Genomic DNA, 19,633 nt, shown 5'->3' with positions numbered 1-19,633 from the left:
AGACATATGTTGACCTGCCATGCAGCTCGTTGGCAAGCGTACCTCAAAGACCCACACCAAAGAACAAAGCGGACCTCTCCTTGCTCCTCATCAGCTGGCATCTCCAACCCCACTAGACCTTCAGTCCTCTCTGAAACCTGCTCTGAGAGGAATGAAGGTGTAGAATTAGGTGTGTCACAGCCAAGTGCTTCCCGGGCACTCTGCTAGCAGTACACCCACGTCCAATTATAGCAGGCAAATGTCCCTGCCCCAGCTGCTGGACCGGCGAAAGAAGTTCACTCCCAGCCATCCACATGCCCAGCGGTTGAATGCTAGCTTGGCTAAATTGCTAGCACTTCAACTGCTGCCTTTTCAGTTGGTAGACTCGGCCCCCTTCCGTGAGTTTGTACAATGTGCGGTTCCTCAGTGGCAGGTCCCCAAACGCCACTTTTTCTCACGGAAGGCGATTCCGGCTCTCTACCGGCATGTGGAAGGCAATGTCCTTGCCTCACTGGACAGGGCGGTCAGCGGTAAGGTGCATATTACCGCTGACTCATGGTCCAGCAGGCATGGACAGGGACGTTACCTGTCTTTCACGGCCCATTGGGTCACTCTTCTGGCAGCTGGGAAGGATGCAGGACAAGGTGCAGTAGTGTTGGAGGTTGTTCCGCCACCACGCCTCCAAAATGCTACTATTGGTTGTGACACACCTCTCTCCTCCACCCCCTCCTCTTCTTCTTCCTCCATGGCCTCTTCCAGTGCTCTGTCCTCAGAACCAGCGGTGCTCTGTAGGTGTTCCAGGGGCTACGCAAGTACGCAGGCAAAACGATGCCATGCTGTGCTTGCGCTGGTTTGTTTGGGGGACAGGAGCCACACTGGGGCGGATGTTTTGTCAGCTCTGCAGGGGCAGGCCGAGAGGTGGTTGACGCCACGCCAGCTTAGGCCAGGAATGGTGGTTTGCGACAATGGCACCAACCTCCTCTCCGCCCTCCGACAGGGACAACTGACCCATGTGCTCTGTGTAGCTCATGTCCTTAACCTGGTGGTGCAGCGGTTCTTGGGCAGGTACCCGGGCTTACAGGATGTCCTGAAGCAGGCCAGGAAAGTCTGTGTGCATTTCCGCTGATCATTTAATGCCTGTGCTTGGCTGGCTGAGCTCCAAAAGGAGTTGAACCTGCCCAAGAACCGCCTTATATGTGACATGCCCACCAGGTGGAACTCAACATTGGCCATGCTGCAGCGGTTGCACACGCAGCAGAGGGCCATCAATGAGTACCTGTGCGACTACGGCACCAGGACAGGGTCAGGGGAGCTCGGTTTTTTTCTCACCACGCCAGTGGGGCATGATCAGGGATGCATGCACTGTCCTGTCACCGTTTGAGGAGGCCACAAGGATGGTGAGCAGTGACAGTGCATGCATCAGTGACACTGTACCTCTTGTCCACCTCTTGGAGCATACGCTGCGTGGAATAATGGACAGGGCACTTGAGGCAGAACAGAGGCAGGAAGAGGAGGACTTTCTTGCCTCTCAAGGCCCCCTTTATCCAGACAGTGTTCCTGCTGTGCCACCCATCACACAGGAAGAGGAGGAGGAGGATGATTGTGTCAGCATGGAGGTGGAGGCTGGCACTCAGCATCAGCAGCAGCAGTCTTGTAGGGATGATTTACAGTCCCAAGAAACACATGGACTTGTACGTGGCTGGGAGGAGGTAGCTGCGGATCATGTTGTCCTTAGTGACCCAGAGGACTCCGGACCGAATGCCTCAGCTAACCTACGCTGCATGGCCTCCCTGATCCTGCAAAGCCTGCGGAAGGATCCTCGTATTCTTCGGATCAAGGAGAGGGACCATTACTGGCTGGCCACTCTCCTTGATCCACGGTACAAGGGTAAGGTTGCCGACCTTATCTTGCCATCGCAGAGGGAGCAGAGGATGAGACATCTCCGGGAGGCCTTGCAGAAAGGTCTGTGTAACGTGTTCCCAGAGACTGGGAGGTTACAAACTCCTGGTCCTGGACAACGTGTTGCTGAGGCATCGGTCAGAAGGAGCGGTGGAGAAGGTGGCCGTCTGATGTTTTCAGACAATTTTTTAGTCCGCAGCCTCAAGGTATGATCGGTTCCAGCAACCATTGCCAGCGTCTGATTTACGTGGTGCAGGAATACCTAGGGGCAAGGTCAGACTTGGACACCTTTCCCACCGAAAATCCTCTGGCTTACTGGGTCTTGAGGATGGATCACTGGCCAGAGCTTGCACAGTATGCAATTGAGCTACTGGCCTGTCCTGCATCCAGCGTTCTTTAGGAACGCACCTTCAGTGCTGCTGGTGGCTTTGTTACCGATCACAGGGTGCGCCTGTCCACTGAATCAGTTGATTGACCTTCATCAAGATGAATCAGTCTTGGATCACCCACAGCTACCAAGCACCTGAAGCTGATGTAACCAAATTTTTTTTTTTGAAATCTCACATCCCTTCAAGACTGCCTATGCTGATGCTGAGTGACTGTCCTGTTATGTTGATTGTCTATCCTCTTCCTCCTCCGCTGATATGTTGGAAGAACATTTCTGGTTCTGGGTGATGCCATCAGCCCAATTTTTCTGCCCCTGTTTAACAGGGGCGTTTAATTACAATTTTTGATGCAATGCTTTGCAGCAGGGCTAATTCCTGCAATAAAACTAGAGTATATGGGAGAGGTTGCAGTGTGGTGGCACCAGTGCCTAAGGCCCAATTGTTCTGCCCCTGTTTAACAGGGACATGTAATTACAATTCTTGATATAATATTTCACAGGAGGGCCTGTTCCTGTGCCCACCCAGAGTAACTGTGAGGACTTATAGTGTTGTGGCACCAGCACCACAACCACCAAAGGCCCAATTTTTCTACCACTGTTCAACAATGGCATGTAATTACAATACTTGATATAATCCTTCACAGCAGGGCGCTCCAGCGCCCACCAAGAGTCACTTTGAGGGCTTACAATGTTGTGGCAAAACCAACACCTTGTTCTGCCATTTCTGCAGAGCATATAGGGCAGGCCCCTACTTTCAAACATCCAACTTAAAAACATCTCCTACTTGCAAACGAAAGGAGACAACGGCAAGTGAGATGAAAAAAGATGGACGACAAAACAAATTATACAGGGGTGATGACCCTTCCCTATGTTTTCCAAAAAGCTTAAAAATAGTTTTTTTGACTGGAGCTACACTTAAAAAATGTACCCGGTGACAATTACAAACAGATTCTACTTAACACAACAAACCTACACAGTCCCTGTCTTGTTTGCACCGCCTGTATACTGCTGTTCTGAGTATATAGGGCCTGGGGGCCACACACATTTCCCTTTTTTTTTTAATATGGGTACTGGGTTCCCCTTAATATCCGTACAAGACCCAAAGGGGCTGGTAATGGGCAGGGAGGGCTACCCATGCCATTTTTCTCAATGATTTTCAACCATATTGCAGGAACCAGATATAACATTAAAACCGCAAGCAGTTTTAAATGGTGTTATTTCCGTTTAATGTCATTTTGTGCAGGGACTGTTCTAAACACGGGAAACACGTGGCACTTCACAGGCATACCACAGACACCCCCCAGGCACCATATTTAAAGGAATATTTCACTTTTTTTTCACTTTAATCGTCATTAAAATCAGTGCTCCCGCCAAAACGGCCATTTTTAAAAACATTTTAGGCATTGACCCATGTCCCCTGGGGCAGGAGCCAGGTCCCCAAACCCTTTTTAGGACAGTATCTTGCATATTAGCCGTTAAAATTAGCACTTTTAATTTTAAACGTTCGAGTCCCATAGACTTCAATGGGGTTCTAACGTTCGTACGAATTTGGGGTCCGTTCGAAAGTTCTAGTGCGAACCAAACCGGGGGGGTGTTCGGCTCATCCCTAGTTCCTGGTAACCTGAGAGAGCAGCTGCTAGTGGACTAAGTGCTTTGTGTGGGTACTTGGTGACAATGAAGGCAAGTAAAATGATATACCATACAGCTGTTGCCTGTGATGGAACGCTATTGAGCATCTCTGCTCTTGGACTTCGTGAAGTGCTGAAACACTGTGCAACCTGCTATGCTCCAGTCCTTGATTGAGGTTGATGGTCAGCACGCTGTGTTTAAAATCTTCTTTTAGAAAAAATTGCAACATTATTTCTGTTTGTTTTTTTTTTTTGTTTTTTTTTTTTGTTTTTTTGGTCCATGATATCACCAATGGACCAAATAGCATGGCGTCCAGTACAGGTAAACATGCGCTGTTGCCTACACCTTTTGTACGGGGGTAAAGAACACAGAAGGCAATTATTTCCCCTTTTTGTACAAAGGTGTACATTTTTTTTTTTTTTTACCCTAATGCATTCCTTGCATTAAGAGGAAAAACTTCTAGGTATTGGCCCCTCGCCCCCCTCTTATATTTAGAGGTGTTCTAGCCAGACCCCCCCCCCCCCCCCAAAAAAAAAATTAAGTCAGCAGCTAAAAATTCTGTCGCTGACTGTTAATATTAGAACCTTTACCTGTCCAGGATTCCCACGATGTTGGTACCCCAGCCGATTGTTGGTTCGGCTATTGGGTACTGCCGTTGCCATTCCTGTTGCGGGAAATTTCAGCTTCACATCCAGTTCCCTACTGCGCATGCGCGAAGCATGCTGTGCTTGCTAATTGGCCTAGTGGAGGCAGGAGAAGGGCGGTGGATCTTCCGTGGGGCTGCACAGTCTCCAGAACTGGGGAAGGGATCTATCAAACAGGTACCCGTTCCCCTCCCCCTTGAAAGGTACCACATGTGGCACTGGAGAAGTCGAGGAGACAGATAAGCAGAAGTTCCACTTTTGAGTGCGACTCCGCTTTTAGCTCATTCGATCCAGCATTGTAAAATTGGGTGGAAATACCGCTCCAGCTGTAATAATGAGCAGCCAACACAACAATCAGACAAATTGTAAAGTAAATAAAACAAGTGTGACACTAGTGATGTATGTATTAAACAAAAACCTAACCAGAATGGAAATCTGGAGGCAAATTGTGCTATAAATACTTGATGTAACACTCTAAATTGAAAGTGTATAAATCACTGTGAAAAGCAAGTGAAATGAAAATATATATTAAACCTATGGGCAAGAGACCATAGGCGTGATCTAAAAAACGCATGTGATCACATAAAAAGTAAATGAATAATTCAACACCTAATTGATTGTGTATATCACTAAATAAAAAATGTATAACTACAATACCGACTTTACTATTTGTACCCACAACAAAAAGGATGGTATAATCAATCAATACTGGAGTGATGTAGGCACAATGCTGTACACGCATTCAACTAAAATGTAAGTGGGCGGCTGAGTGTCGAATATAAAGACATGCAATCACGAGATGTGATTGCGGCTATTAAATGTACTAAAGTATTGTAAGCAATTAAAACTTTCAATTCTTAAAACATATATCCAAGCCGTAAGTGTCACACATAGTGATATGCAAACACTTGTAGCAGCTTAGAAAAAGCATAAACTTGAATGCAGAATGAAAAATACAAAATATTAAAATGGTGATGAACACACATGAGTGAGCGTTATCTCACAAAAATACCTATCATGGTATGTAAACAAAACGAAAACACAATATACATATATGTATTACTGCAATGTTTAGAATCTAGAACAGACTGCAAGAAATAGAAAATAAATAACACTCCTGTAGGGGAGAATGCAAGTCCGCATAGATGTATACCAAATGCTCATATGAATGACTTCAACTAGTTGGTATGCGTTCTGCGTATTTTTAAAGTTGACTATCGGCATATTCTCTGTTGAAAGTAGACACTCAAACAATACTTGTCAACTTCAAAGAGTAGGGAAGAAGATGGGGTAGCCTTACCGGAATTTGTGGCCTCACAGGCCAATAACGGTGAGTCAAACGATCCAGCGTTGTGCACATCTGCAGCTCTTCCCTCCCATCACTTCCTGACTTTCACAGGGTTTACTGAGGCAGCGGGAGCCGTTGGCGGGGCCGAGTCCCACTGTCTATCAATGGACACAGCACTGGGGCTTGGGAGGGAGCCCGCACGAGTCTCCCCATGTGAAGCAGCTTCCTGTTGGGGGCACTTTACAGAGGAGCCAGGAGTGCCAGTGTGGGACTCAGAGGTTTGGGGCCGCTCTGTGAAATAAAAAGTAATAGACATTTAAAGAAAAAAAAAGAGAAAATTCCTTTACAATTTAAATCTGTAATATTAATACCCACTCCTGGCCTCTGCATCTTCTGTTCTTGTCCTTGCATCCTCCTCCAGTTTTTAAAACATCTTAAACCTTGGCATAGCTGAACCCTTTCTATTACAATCAGTCTTGCCTTATGCTGGCCATACATTGGTCGAATTTCAAAGCACTTTCTTTGGAAAATCTTAACTAAGAATTTTCGTACGAATTTTGCTCCATTAGTGGGCTTTTTTTGTGCGGCCATCGAATTTTAACAATCAGACATGTTGTAAATTTTTTTTAAAGACAAACGATTTTCTAATCAATGATGGGAGAATCGTGCGAGAAATGTAATCCAAAAATAAATGCTCTTGTGCAAGAAAAGAAATTTCCTGGAAAGAAAAGATTCTCTAGGAACACGAGGTGAAATTGAAGGTTTGGTTGGTCCAATTTCAAAATCAATGATGGCACCATCGAATTGCAAAACGCACAAATTTTCGGATTTTCAAAAGAAAGTTCTTTCGAAATTCGACCCGTGTATGGCCAGCATTAGAAACTAGCTCATTAGTTAATAGCTTGGTTATTAAAAATCTTTTTTCCATCTGCCTTAATCGTAGTGCTTTCTCTAGTAGTGTAGCACTGTAGAAAATCTGAAAATATGCAGCTACTGGATTTGTCTAATTGGTTAAAACAATTTTAACCACTACAATACAGGGCGCTTTCATCGCTCTCGCACTTTCAATGACAATTGCGCGGTCATGCTACACTGTACCCAAATGAAATTTTTATAATTTTGTTTGCACAAATAGAGGTTTATTTTGGTGGTATTTATTCACGACTCCGTTTTTTATTTTTTGCGATATAAAAGCAAAAAGAGCGTAAATTTGAAAAAAAAAAAACTATTTTCTTCTTTCTATTTTAAAAGAATCAAATTTTGACGTAAATTTAAGCCAAAATGTATTCTGCTACATGTTTTTGTTAAAAAAAAAAAAATTCCGTTAAGTGTATAATAATTGGTTTGTGTGATCACGGACATATGTACGCAAATGATCATGTACAGATGTGTGCAGGTGATCACGTACATATGTGTGCAGATAATCATTGGAACATGGGATTTTAGTGGGACACATGTGGGGGACATGTGTTTTTATTATTTGGGGACATGTGTTTTTTTTTTATTTGGGGACATGTGTGGAGACATGTGTTTTATAACTAGACTGGTGATCAGTGAATAAAAAGCTGTAAAAACAGCTCATACTCGCTGATCACCAGCCGGCTGCAGCGATCTGCTCTCCTCTCCTCAGCGACGACTTCCGTGTGAGGAGAGGAGAGCTGATTGCCTAGCAACTGGCTGTTTACATCACATGATGGCTGTGATTGGACACGGCCATCATTTGATCAGGAGGGCCAATCACAGAGCCCTTCTGCCAATCCGAGATGCGCCGTGTCGGGGTGACACGAGCGCATCAGGATTGTGCCTCTGTGCGGGCACGCTTGTGATCCCCCTCCTCCTGAAGGACATTCCTGAACGTCCAGTCAGAAGGAGGAGGCTCCCACCCGGCCGTATATATACATTGGCCGGGTGGGAAGTAGTTAAAGACCTATTTTCCACTAATTTTGTCAATTGTATGGATTCCTATCCTAGTTTGTTCCTAAACTGATCTGATCAACAATATGCAGAGTCTGGGCTTCCAGGTAACCTTTAAACCGAAATGCAGGATGACACAAGACTAATGCTGGTATGTTAAACCAGCCTGTGCTTGCTGCAGCTTAAAACCTATTGACACCTACCATAATTAAAATAAAACTCATTCAGCATTATCTTCAACAGAGTCTAACCTTTTTACATTTTGGGTAGAGTAAACACTTGTGCAGTATCTGAGATTTTTTGTTTTTTTCATTCTGTCTCCTAAAACAGAAGTTTCACAGACCAGCTAAGAAAGATTTCAAAGGATGCTGGGATGCCCATCCAGGGCCAGCCATGTTTCTGTAAATATGCTCAAGGAGCAGACAGTGTGGAGCCAATGTTCAAACATTTAAAACTTACATATGTGGGCTTACAGCTAATTGTGGTTATTCTTCCTGGAAAAACTCCCGTATATGGTAAGTTTAAGACTATATATAGTCATATTAAAACCTGAATCATAAGTAGGCACTATAGGGCCATCATTGATTTTAAAGGTAAACCTTGTCAAATCTGTTCTATTAAAATATACTGATTACTGAAAGCAAGATCCAATATTTAGCATGTGGTGTAAAATGTGTTCTTCAAGCATTCTGTAATCTGTACGCCTAAAGTGGATATGCAGTTCTGCTGTAAGAAACCGCGAGCAGGCACTAAAATTCCCCTGTATTGCCTGCTCAGTTGATTAGACTCTGGCAAGCTTTAGAAGATAACACCCCCTGGACGTTTCCCCTAGAAACCATACCCCACTCTAGTTTTTGCTAGTGTTCTAAGTTGCCGGACATCATCTTCTTTTCTGGATAAATGGCTTAGTTTAAAGTAGAGGTCCAGCTTAACACTAAAATTGCTACATCTGTAGACATCCACAATCTAACGCTAACCTAACTAGCCCTGTAAAGAAGAAATTGGTGTACATATCTTTTCTGAAGCTGCTCCGGTCCAGTCCCATGCTGAATTGTCAGTGGCTGATTTGCTGTGGAGTAAGTCTATGGGTGACATTGCTTCCCATTCATATCGCACATGTTGACTGTGTCCCCTGCAGAGCTTCCGCTGCTGGAGACCAGACCGAAGGCAAGGTATGTACAGTGCCTTGAAAATGTATTCATTCCCCTTGAAATTTTCCACATTTTTGTCATGTTACAACCAAAAATGTGAATTTTATTTTATTGGGATTTTATGTGATAGACACAAATGCAAAGTGGCACATAATTGTGAAGTGGAAGGAACATGATAAATGATTTTCAAGTTTTCACACATTTGCAAAAAATGGGGTGTGCATTTGTATTCAGCCCCCTTTACTCGGATACCCCTAACTAAAATCTAGTGGAACTAATTGCATTCAGTCGCCTAATTAGTAAATTCCACCTGTGTATAATTTAATCTCAGTATGAATACAGCTGTTCTGGGAATCCCTTAGAATTTTGTTAGAGAACCCGAGTGGAAAACAGAATCATGAAGGCCAAGGAACACACCATCAGCTCTGGGTTAAAGTTGTGGTGAAGTTTTAAAGCAGTGTTAGGTTATAAAAAAAAAAATATCCTAAGCTTTGAACATCTCACTGAGAACTGTTAAATCTGAAATTGAAAAGAGTATGGAACAACTGCAAACCTACCAAGACATGGCTGTCCACCTAATCTGACAGGCCAGTCAAGGAGAGCATAAATCAGAGAAGCAGCCAAGAGGCCCATGGTAACTCTGAAGGAGCTGTAGACATCCACAGCTAAGGTGGCAGAATCTGTCCACAGTACAACTATTATTCGTGTACTCCAAATCTGGCCTTTATGGAAGAGTGGCAAGAAGAAAGCTGTTGAAAGAAAGCCATAAAAAGTCCCCTTTGCAGTTTGTGAGAAGCCATGTGGGGAACACGGCAAACATGTGGAGGAAGGTGTTGGGTCAGATGAGACCAAAATTGAATTTTTTGGCCTAAAAGCAAAATGCTGTGTGGTGGAAAACTAACACTACACATCACCCTGAACACACCATCCCCAGCATGAAACATGGTGGTGGCAGCAGCATCATGGCGCGGGGATGCTTTTCAGCAGGGACCGGGAAGCTGGTCAGAGTTGATGGGAAGATGGATGGAGCCAAATACAGGGCAATCTTAGAAGAAAACCTGACTAGGGTGGAGGATAATGACCCTAAACATACAGCCAAAGCTACAATGGAATGGTTTAGATCAAAGCATATTTGTGTTCGACGGGCCTAGTCAAAGTCCAGACCTAAATCCAATTAGAATCCAAGGTAATCTGTGGCAAGACTTTAAAATTGCTGTTCAGACTGTCTCCATCCAATCTGACAGAGCTTGAGCTATTTTGCAAAGAATGGGCATCTTTCTAGATATGCAAAACTGGTAGAGACATACCCAAGAAGACTTGCAGCTGCAATTGCAGCAAAAGGTGGTTCTACAAAGCATTTACTCAGGGGGGCTGAATAAATTTGTAAAAAATTTTGAAATCATTTTTCTTTTTCATACATCATGGGACAAAGGCTAATATGCATTATCTGCTGGGTTATACTTCATCATTGGGTGACTGGACACTGGTAGACCAAAGGTCTTCAGACAGGAAATGATCCTCTATATAACCTCTCCCATACAGGAAGCACTCAGTTTTTTACCAGTGTCTGTATGCAAGGTGGATGGCATGGTTTGTTTGAGCTCTCTGAGCTCCAGATCTCTAGTCCCTCAAATGGTTTCAAAAATGAATCGAGGGATTGACCGATCTGATCCATTTGACACAGGCTTTTATGCTTAGATAAATGGTACCCGAGCCCCGCAAAGACGACTCAACATCCTGTAAAGGTTTTGCCTGTAACGTCTCCTCCAGGCGCTGGACCCTGCTGAGTGGAAATCCTGGACACAACAGCACTAAGGCATTTCATGCATGGTGCTGTATGGGTCTAAGGGAGTGGACATTGAGCACAAAAGGGTACCCAGTCCTTGAAGGTCCAAGTGACGGGCACCGGCCACAAAGGGTAAAGATTGGGCCTTTAGTTTCCAAGTGGCCCTGTGCTTTGACGGTTAAGTGAAACCCCTTTATTTTATTATTGTGGGGTGTCCCAGTGATTGTAACAGTCAAGCTAGCTAAAGGCTGGACACCTGTGCGGTGACCATACGGCGGAGTTCTGGACTAGCTGTGGGTGTTTTTGCAAATTGTACCTTATTTTGTGTGTCCGGCTTTTTTTAAAAAAAATTTTTTCCACGTATGATGGTGGCCATGGCGCACGCAGCTTCACCCACACATACACCATAGCCTTTATCTGGGCGCACGAAGATTTGCGTCATACACCAGTACAGTCACGCCTTCTCGTCAGGACTATGCACACCTAGCTTATTTAAACTGCGCAGGCCAAACATGTGGTGCTTCCAGAAGGCAGCTGTGGGACACAGAGCAGGCTCTGAACAGACACTTGCAGTGGTTCATTTTTCCTTACCCAGGTCACATGAGTCCCTGGGTGTTGCTTAGCAGGCTAAAGGCGCTTAGCAGGATTGTTGCATAGGGGCTTAGTGAGCCATATTAAAGGGTCTCCCTTCTGAGGTGTTTCAATTACACCCAAGTACTCTTTGTTTGCAGGCATTGAATGTCTTCCAAAAAGAGGAGCGGGACTAATGCCACAGGGAAGGGCACACCTATGTCATCAGTAATTCCTGATGAACCTAGTCGTATCCCTAGTGTTTTATCCCCTGAAAGACCAGAGGCTCCTGGGCAATCTGAGCCGCTGCACCTATCTGGTATTGTGCCTACAGTTAACGCTGCTGCTTCGCCCTTTATCACTAAGGATGAGCTTTCCTCAGCCCTAGCCACATTAGAGCACAGGATTGCCGGCATGATTGCCTCCATCCCGCAGGGTGGCAGAAAGTGTAATAGATCCCCCTCCCTGGAGTCTCCTAGTCTGGAGCAGGAATGGGTTGAGGATGGGGAAGAGCTTAAAGCTCAGGATTCGGTGGAGTGCCCGGCAGATGAGTCTGTTTCCGAGCAATCTGAACAAGAAGATATCCACTTGATGTCTGCCTCTCGGTCAGAGGTTTTTGATCCCAACTCTGACCGAAATGGTTCATTCTGCCTTTAAATTGCCTCTTGCAGAGGTGACTAAGCCCTCCTGGTGCTCTTTGGGATTTCTGAGACCTTTTCAGATCGCACAGACTTTCCTGCTACACCCCCTGTTGGAACAGGCGGTGTATGCTGATTGGGAACAGCCTGACAACTTTTTTGCCTCCTAAAAGGTTTTCCCTTTTTATATCACATGGATGAGAAGTTCATTAAAAAAATGGAGCATGTTAGCCGTAGATGCAGCAGTCTCTATCTTAAACAAGAACTTAACTTAATAATGGCACATGGCTTGAAAGAAGAAATTGGAATTATTATTAAAAGCTTCATTTTCTTTAGCCAGCTGTTGCAGCAATTTGTACCCACCAGTCTGTAAACAATCAGGTCAAAAGGCCTGATAGGCCTAGCCAGGAGGATGATCTGCCTGAATGTAAGACAGATATTCCTCGAGCACTGTGTTTTGGTGTAGATGCTTTAAAGGATTCAATGCAGCAGGTTTCTCATCTGGCTCTTGTCTGTACATATGCACAGACTTTTATGGCTTAAGAACTGGTCAGCCGAGCTTCCTTGTAAAACGTTATTGCCTGGTTTCTTGGGGAACGTTTATTTGGTGATCAAATATATCCAAAAGATTTCCAGAGGGAAGAGTTCTCCACTTCCTGTGAACAAATGCACCAAACGTCCCTCATTTAAAAACCCAGGGACTGCTTCCTCAAATGTGTCAATGTCAAGGCGGGTCTGCCACCACAGAGCGCTAGGGCCAGGGGCAAGCCAGAAAAGGCCCTGGGTCCAAAATTCTTCTAAATCCAGCACCAAGCCCTCCTTTTTGAGGTGACGCGCCCACTCCATCGGGTTGGGGGAAGGCTGCTGCACTTTGCAGACATTTGGAAAGCCACAATCCAGGACGAGTGGGTGACCTCAATTATATCTTATGGTTACAAGCAGACTTTACAAGGGGTGTCCCCTCAGAGGTTTCTAAGATCAAGCATTCCCTTGGATCCTCCAAAAAGAAAATTATTGCTGCAGACACTACATCTAGTGCATCAAGGAGTGATTGTAGAGGTTCCAGTATACGAAAGGGGCACAGGGTTTTACTCAATCCTATTTGATTCAGAAACCAAACTGGGAACACAAGGCCCACTTTTGACCCAAGATCTCTGAACATGTATCTTTTTTGATACAGTCCTTTCGGATGGAGTCTGTGTACTCAGTAACCTCACTCCAGAGGGGAGATGTTTTAGCCTTCATCGATATATAAAGGACACATACTCACACGTACCTATCTTAAAGCCTCATCAGAGGTTCTTACGGTTTGCAGTAGAGCAACGTCATTTTCAGTTTGTAGCTCTACCCTTCATGCTTGCTACAGCTCCTCGGGTGTTCACAAAGGTCCTAGCACCAGTATTGGGTCGCTTAAGGACCCAAGGGATCACTGTGCTCGGGTATCTCTGATGACCTCCTGCTCAGAGATCACTCGGTACAGGCTCTAGAACAGAGCATAATATACATAGTGAGGTATTTGAAAAAGCTTAGGCTGGATCATAAATACCAAAAAGTCAGCTTTGAGACCAGCTCAAAGTCTAAGACATTTTGGTCTGATTCTAAACATGGTCCAAGCAGGAATAATCTTGCCACCCATAAGGATCAGTGCCCTGAAGGATCAGGGGCACCAGACAACCCACTATTTGGCTCTGTATGAGTATTCTAGGGAGAATGGTATCCTTTGAGGCGGTGCCCTATGTCCAGTTCCATTCCAGGCCTTTACAACAAGGCTTGGAACAGAGGAAGAAAAGCCCTGGATTATCCAATGTGCTTATCTCCTCAGCCATGCTTAAGCCTAAACTGGTGGTTGCAGGATCAGAACCTGCCAAAGGGAAAATCTTTTCTCCCGGTAACTTGGAGAGTACTGACTACAGATGCCCGTCTCTCAGGCTGAGGAGTGACCCTAGACGAGCTCACAGCTCAGGGGAAATGGTCAGGGACAGAACAGACCCTGCCCATCGTCCTAGAATTACGGCAGTATGTCTGGCCCTATGGTCCTGGGTGGTGGCGCTTCAGGACTGCCCCATCAGGATTGAGTGCGACAATGCTATGACAGTGTGGCAGTGGCCTATATAAACCACCAAGGCGGTACCAGTAGTCGTTCAGTGCTGAAGGATGAACTACATACTAGCCTGAGCAGAGGGACATATACCAATTACATTGGCAGTCAATATCCCAGGAGTAGAGAACTGAAAGGCAGATTTTCTCAGCCGCCAGCAGATCTGCCCGGGGAATGGTCCCTACACCCAGAAGTGTTCCAGGAAATTTGCCAACTTTAGGGATGGCCAGAGTAGGCTTGTGCAATTTGTTTCGTAATGAATCGAAGTTCGGCCGAATTTTGCATCTTTCGGACATTCAGATGCGTCCGAATAAAAAAATAACAAATTACAACGAATACGAAAGAAATATAACGAATGAATTCGACATGATTCGAAATGATTTCAACCGCATTCGAAATTATTAGAACATGATTCGACGTTATTTCAACTGCATTCGAAATGATTTCAACATTTTGTGACCCGACTTTAGGGCCATGTATCTCGGGGTCACTTGGTGCTAGTCCGGGCAGTCAAGGTTTGTCTAGATCTGATGATCAGACTTTTTTTTTTTTTTTTACCAAAAGGGGCAGGCAGCTTCCATTGCCAATCGGGTCTGTCGATTGGTCATTCAGGCTTATGGTCTGAAACATAAAGCTCCTCCCTTTAGGGTGAAAGCTCATTCTACCAGGGTGCAGGAACCTCCTGGGCTTTTCACCATCAGGTATCTGTGGTTTAGATTTGTAAAACTGCAACCTGATCTTCAGTGCATACTTTCACAAAATGTTATCAAGTGGCTGTTCGAGCAGCCTAGGATTCAGCTTTCGGCCACAGTGTACTGCAGGTTGCAGTGCAATTTCTGATGGCTATTGTTTGGCACATCCCTCCCCTCAAGGCTATTGCTCTAGGACATCCAAGCAGGTAATGGATATTAGCCTGACTCTGTGTCCCATGATGTACTCAAAGAAAAGGATTTTACAAGTAAGTAGGACTTTAAAATCCTATTATCATTTTCCTTCTAATTTAAAATTGTGCCACGTTGTGTTCGTCTATCACATAAAATACATTTACATTTTTGGTTGTAACGCGACAAAATGTGGAAAATTTCAAAGGGTATGAATACTTTTTCAAGGCACTGTGTTCTGATTTCTTCTTTACATTGCTAGCTAGGTTAGTGTTGGATCATGCATGTCTGTAGATGTAGTGATTTTAGTGTTAGGCTGGACTTCCATTTTAACTAGTTTTTATCTTCAGATTTTGAAGCAGTGCACCCTTGATAAAATTTTGGGAGCCTTATCTGGATCCTATGACATGGGGATTGCCTGTAATGTTGCTTCAGGCAGTGAATCCTACATAGGTACTCACTTCTGCACTTTGTGCAATGCATGTAGTAAGTCTGCTGTCCAGGGCCACGGTCCAACCCTATGGACAAGATGGAATCTCCCTGTATCTGACTGTTACTGTAATGGAAAGTATTCATTCCTACAGTGCAAACATTTCAAACTTGGCACTAAAATTAGCCGCTTAGTCTTGGGTGGATGACAAGATGTTGTATCACACCACTGGTTGCAGACTTGACTGCTTACAGCTCCACTGTGAGCCGTTGTAAGGTACTTGGGCACTTCCTCCCACCTTTTCGCCATGCGGACTTGGCTGCAGGACGGTCCATGCCTGGGTTGCTATGTACTCTTTTCAGAAATGCTTACAACATATTGCACACCCCCAGGGAAATACTCTCGCCCATAGCAATGGGGGAAAACAGGAAAAAAGCGAGCCACAGCAAAATATCAGAAGAACTTTCTCTCTACCTGAAATCCCACACAACTCGGCCTCGAAGTGAAAATGCTGGGTCCCGATTTATAAGTCTCTTCATCCAGTTCTAGTTCCATTTCAGAAATGCAGCTTAACCACTTCAATACCGGGCACTTAAACACCTTCCTGCCCAGACCAATTTTGAGCTTTCAGCGCTGTCGCACTCTGAATGACAATTGCGCGCTCATGCTACACTGTACCCAAATGAAATTTTTATCATTTTTTCCCCACAAATAGAGCTTTCTTTTGGTGGTATTTGATCACCTTTGCGGTTTTTATTTTTTGCTAAACAAATAAAAAAATATCGAAAATTTTGAAAAAACATATATTTTTTTTTGTTTCAGTTTCAAAACTTTGTAAATAAGTACGTTTTCTCCTTCACTGATGGGGTTACACTGATGGGCAATGATAAGGCGGCACTGATGGGCACCGATGAGGTGGCACCAATGAAGTGGCACTGATGAGGTGGCATTGATGGACACTGATAGGCGGCACTGATGGGTGGCACTGATGGGCGACACGGATGGGCACTGATAGGTGGCACAAATTGTCAGATAGCTGGCACGGATTGGCATGGATGGGCGGCATGGGTAGGCGGCACAGGTGGCCATGGGTAGGCGACATAGGTGGGCATGGGTGGGCACTGATAGGTGGCATTGTATTATAATATACTGTACTAATGAGTGCCAAACAATAATGCATGCCAATCAGTGATGCCCATTGTGGGCACTGGTTGGCATCCATTATGGGCACTGATTGGCATCCATTGTGGCATACCTTGTCCTGGGCATCCCTGGTGGTCTGGTGGCATCCCTGGTGGTCCAGTGTGGGCATCCTCTGGGGGGCTGTGCTGATAATCGATCAGCACAGACCCCCCCTGTCAGAGGAGCAGCCGATCGGCTCTCCTCTACTTGCGTCTGACAGACGCGAGTGCGGAAAAGCCGATCACCGCCTCTTGCTGTTTACACTGTGATCAACCGTGATTGGACACGGCTAATCACGTGGTAAAGAGTCTCTGTTGGAGACTCTTTACCGAGATCGTAGTTGCAGGGTGTCAGACTGACACCCCGCAACAACGATCGCCGCGGGGGCGCACAGCGGCTCATAATCCTGATCACGTCATATGACGTCCGATCAGGATTATGAAACTACTTTGCCACCGTCATTTTGTTATAGGGCGGGCGGCAAGTGGTTAACAAAAACACAATAATTCCCAGCACACTTTCCAGCTAGCCTGCAACAAAACCAAATTGACCCTCTCTAAAAATTAATGTTAAAAACAGATTTTGCAAATATATGTGATGCCGCACTGCCTTGCCAAGGCTCCTCTATAGTGCGGGCTTAACTCACATTTTGGAGAGTCTCTAATTTGGCGCATATACTGTTTAGCAGTGGAGAAATTAAAGGCAGGTTTGCTTGGAGGGAACCGTTTCATCAAAGATGCAGGGATGCATTAGAAGCCATATGCAGCTTGCCTGACAAAAGCAGGTTTTTCATTGGCACAATTCCTTAGACAACAAACAACTTTAATACAACTATCTATGTCCGGGGCTTCAAAATACCAAGTCTCTTCTCCAGTTCCTCTCCCTAAATGAACTGATGGTCCTGAATAAGGATGAGCTCAGGCGTGTTTGCATGCTCCACGTGCAGAGCCCGCCAGGAAGTCTGTGCAGCGCTGCGCTAATCACAGGCAATGAGACATTGCCCCAATGTGTGGCTGCAGAGATAGGGCAATGTCTCACTGCCTGTGATTAGCGCAGCGCTGAGCAGACTTCCTCTGCACGTGGAGCATGCGAACACGCCTGAGCTCATCCTTAGTCCTGAAACACCCAGCTGAGAAGAGGTGGATAAAGAAAAGAACAGAGGACCTGGATGCAGTGTTAGGAGGCTGTGTAATATTTCTCACCCCCAGACTCCTATACACCTGAAGATGCAGCTTTGCTCAATGTGCATGCTAATGTGTTAATATGGCTAATATAATCACTCACGCTGTGCATAGAAGCCTCAACAATGCCGTACTTCTCCTCTGTCTTGCCATGACCTTTGGGTACAACAGACCTCTATAAAGAAGTTCCCCTATTCATGAACAAAGCGAATGGTCAATTTATGACTGATAATTCCAGTAAAGATTTTCACTTCTCCAAATCATTTCTTAACTCTGTAGCCAATGAAAAATGGTCTGTTCTTAGTAGTTGATCCTACTGTCTGTCTTAGAATTTTTACCGTACCAATCAGAGACGTACGTTCATTCAGAGATTTTGCAGATCTAAAGTTTGAGATGCTACTAAAGAGCACTTTACACTTGCAGACTCAGCTCTGCAACAAGCTGTCGCTGTGATTTCGGTTAAACTGCAGCTAGCAGGACTAGGGCAGTCAAAAACCAACATGAGCCTGTGTCATGGTTATGCAGTAATCTTTCTCTGCTTACCTCTGCTCATATGTTCAGACTAAGAGGCCAGCCACTCTCACCTGGCTGTTTTTATAACCTCTCCTTTAAGCATGGCTCCACCCCAGGCCCCATCAGGGAACCCTATATTAACCTGTGCACTGCAAGCCAGCAGTGCTGATCAACCAATGTGTATTCATTGTGTGTTTGGCTTCCTGTTTCCTGCTTACTCTTTGTTTTGTCTCTGTTACCGACCTTGGTGTGTTCTCGACTATTCCTGTCTGCTCATGACCCTGACCTTTTGGCGTGTCTCGGACTAACCCCGTTTGCCTGTGACCCTGAACCTTTGGCGTGTGCTCTGTTGTTCCTGACCTTTGCCTTTTCCCTTTTACTATCCTTATTGTTCCAGCCTGCTGCTTACATCTCCTGTAGTCTGTGAGCTGCGAGACCCTAGGGGCTGCGACCAGGAGCCAGACTGCAGAGCAGTCCATCCTCTCCACTAGAGGCTCTGGTGAAAACCTGCTGGCTCTTAGACTCCGCACCCTGGGGAATCTATGCGCTAGCTCCCACTGGGATCTGTTAGTGATCCAGTACACCTGGTTCCTGAACCTCCCTGGGTACTATCTGCAGCAGTCAGTCCTAGGGTCCACTATCTCAGCGGTGCACTTCCGACTCCTACCGAGTTCATCTGTCACCTGGTCTCAGGTGACCTGACATTTTTTTTTTTTTAAAGTCAGCAGCTACAAACACTGTAGCTGCTGACTTTTTTTAATAAGGACATTTACCTGCCCGCAATGTATCCGTCCATCAGATTGGGTGCAGATGCCGCCATTCTAACTAAAGGAAACCGGCAGTAGAGCCTTGTGGCTGAACTGACTGTTTCCTACTGTGCATGCGCAATTCTCTTTGTGAATGGCCAGCTGTCTTCTGGGGCACACGCAGGTCCCAGAAGACAGCGGGGGTTGGGGGCGAAACCTTGCCGTACAAAGAGGATATGATGTCCTGTGCCGCGGACCAGAAGTGCGCTATGTACTTTATAAATAGGTACGATAGAGAAAAACAATTGTTTTTTAATATCCAAAAACGAGGGGTGGAATAGTGGTTTTCGTTTAAGACCACCTCTCAAAAGTGGGTAGAACACCACTTTAACTTGCACAAAATCTTCAAAGCCTGGACAGCTGAAGTTTTTTTGGGAAGGCACTTGACATTATCATAGAATATCACAGGAAGAAAGGTTCTAATTTATGGTGATTCCAACCCCCACACACCTCTGTTTTTCAAAACCTGAAGCACCTAATCTCTCCATGCTTCAACTTCAAAACCCAAGTTAAGCCCTTTTGGCACAACCTTGGCCCACAAAGCCCACCAAGTTTTCCACATTCCACAAATGCCTATTCTCAATGAAGGGGGATCCTATCCTCGATCTTAAGAGTGCAGGGGCTTCTGTTTGTCTGTTGAATTGGTAGTTTCAAAGGGG

The 19,633-nt window shown here is 45.2% G+C and overlaps 1 protein-coding gene across 1 annotated transcript in view; it reads left to right on the top strand.

The window, feature by feature from the left end:
* Positions 1 to 19,633, top strand: part of LOC143982742 (protein argonaute-4) — a 145,082-nt gene that overhangs the window by 93,995 nt on the left and 31,454 nt on the right. The window contains exon 12 of the mRNA XM_077481722.1: positions 8,069 to 8,253. Coding sequence (XP_077337848.1) covers positions 8,069 to 8,253 — 185 coding nt within the window. The remainder of the gene's footprint in view (positions 1 to 8,068; positions 8,254 to 19,633) is intronic.

Source organism: Lithobates pipiens, unplaced genomic scaffold (genome assembly GCF_037356315.1).
Source record: "Lithobates pipiens isolate NorthernLeopardFrog02 unplaced genomic scaffold, aLitPip1_a1.2 Scaffold_16, whole genome shotgun sequence".
NCBI lineage: Eukaryota > Metazoa > Chordata > Amphibia > Anura > Ranidae > Lithobates > Lithobates pipiens.
This window is presented reverse-complemented; position numbering and strand designations above follow the sequence as displayed.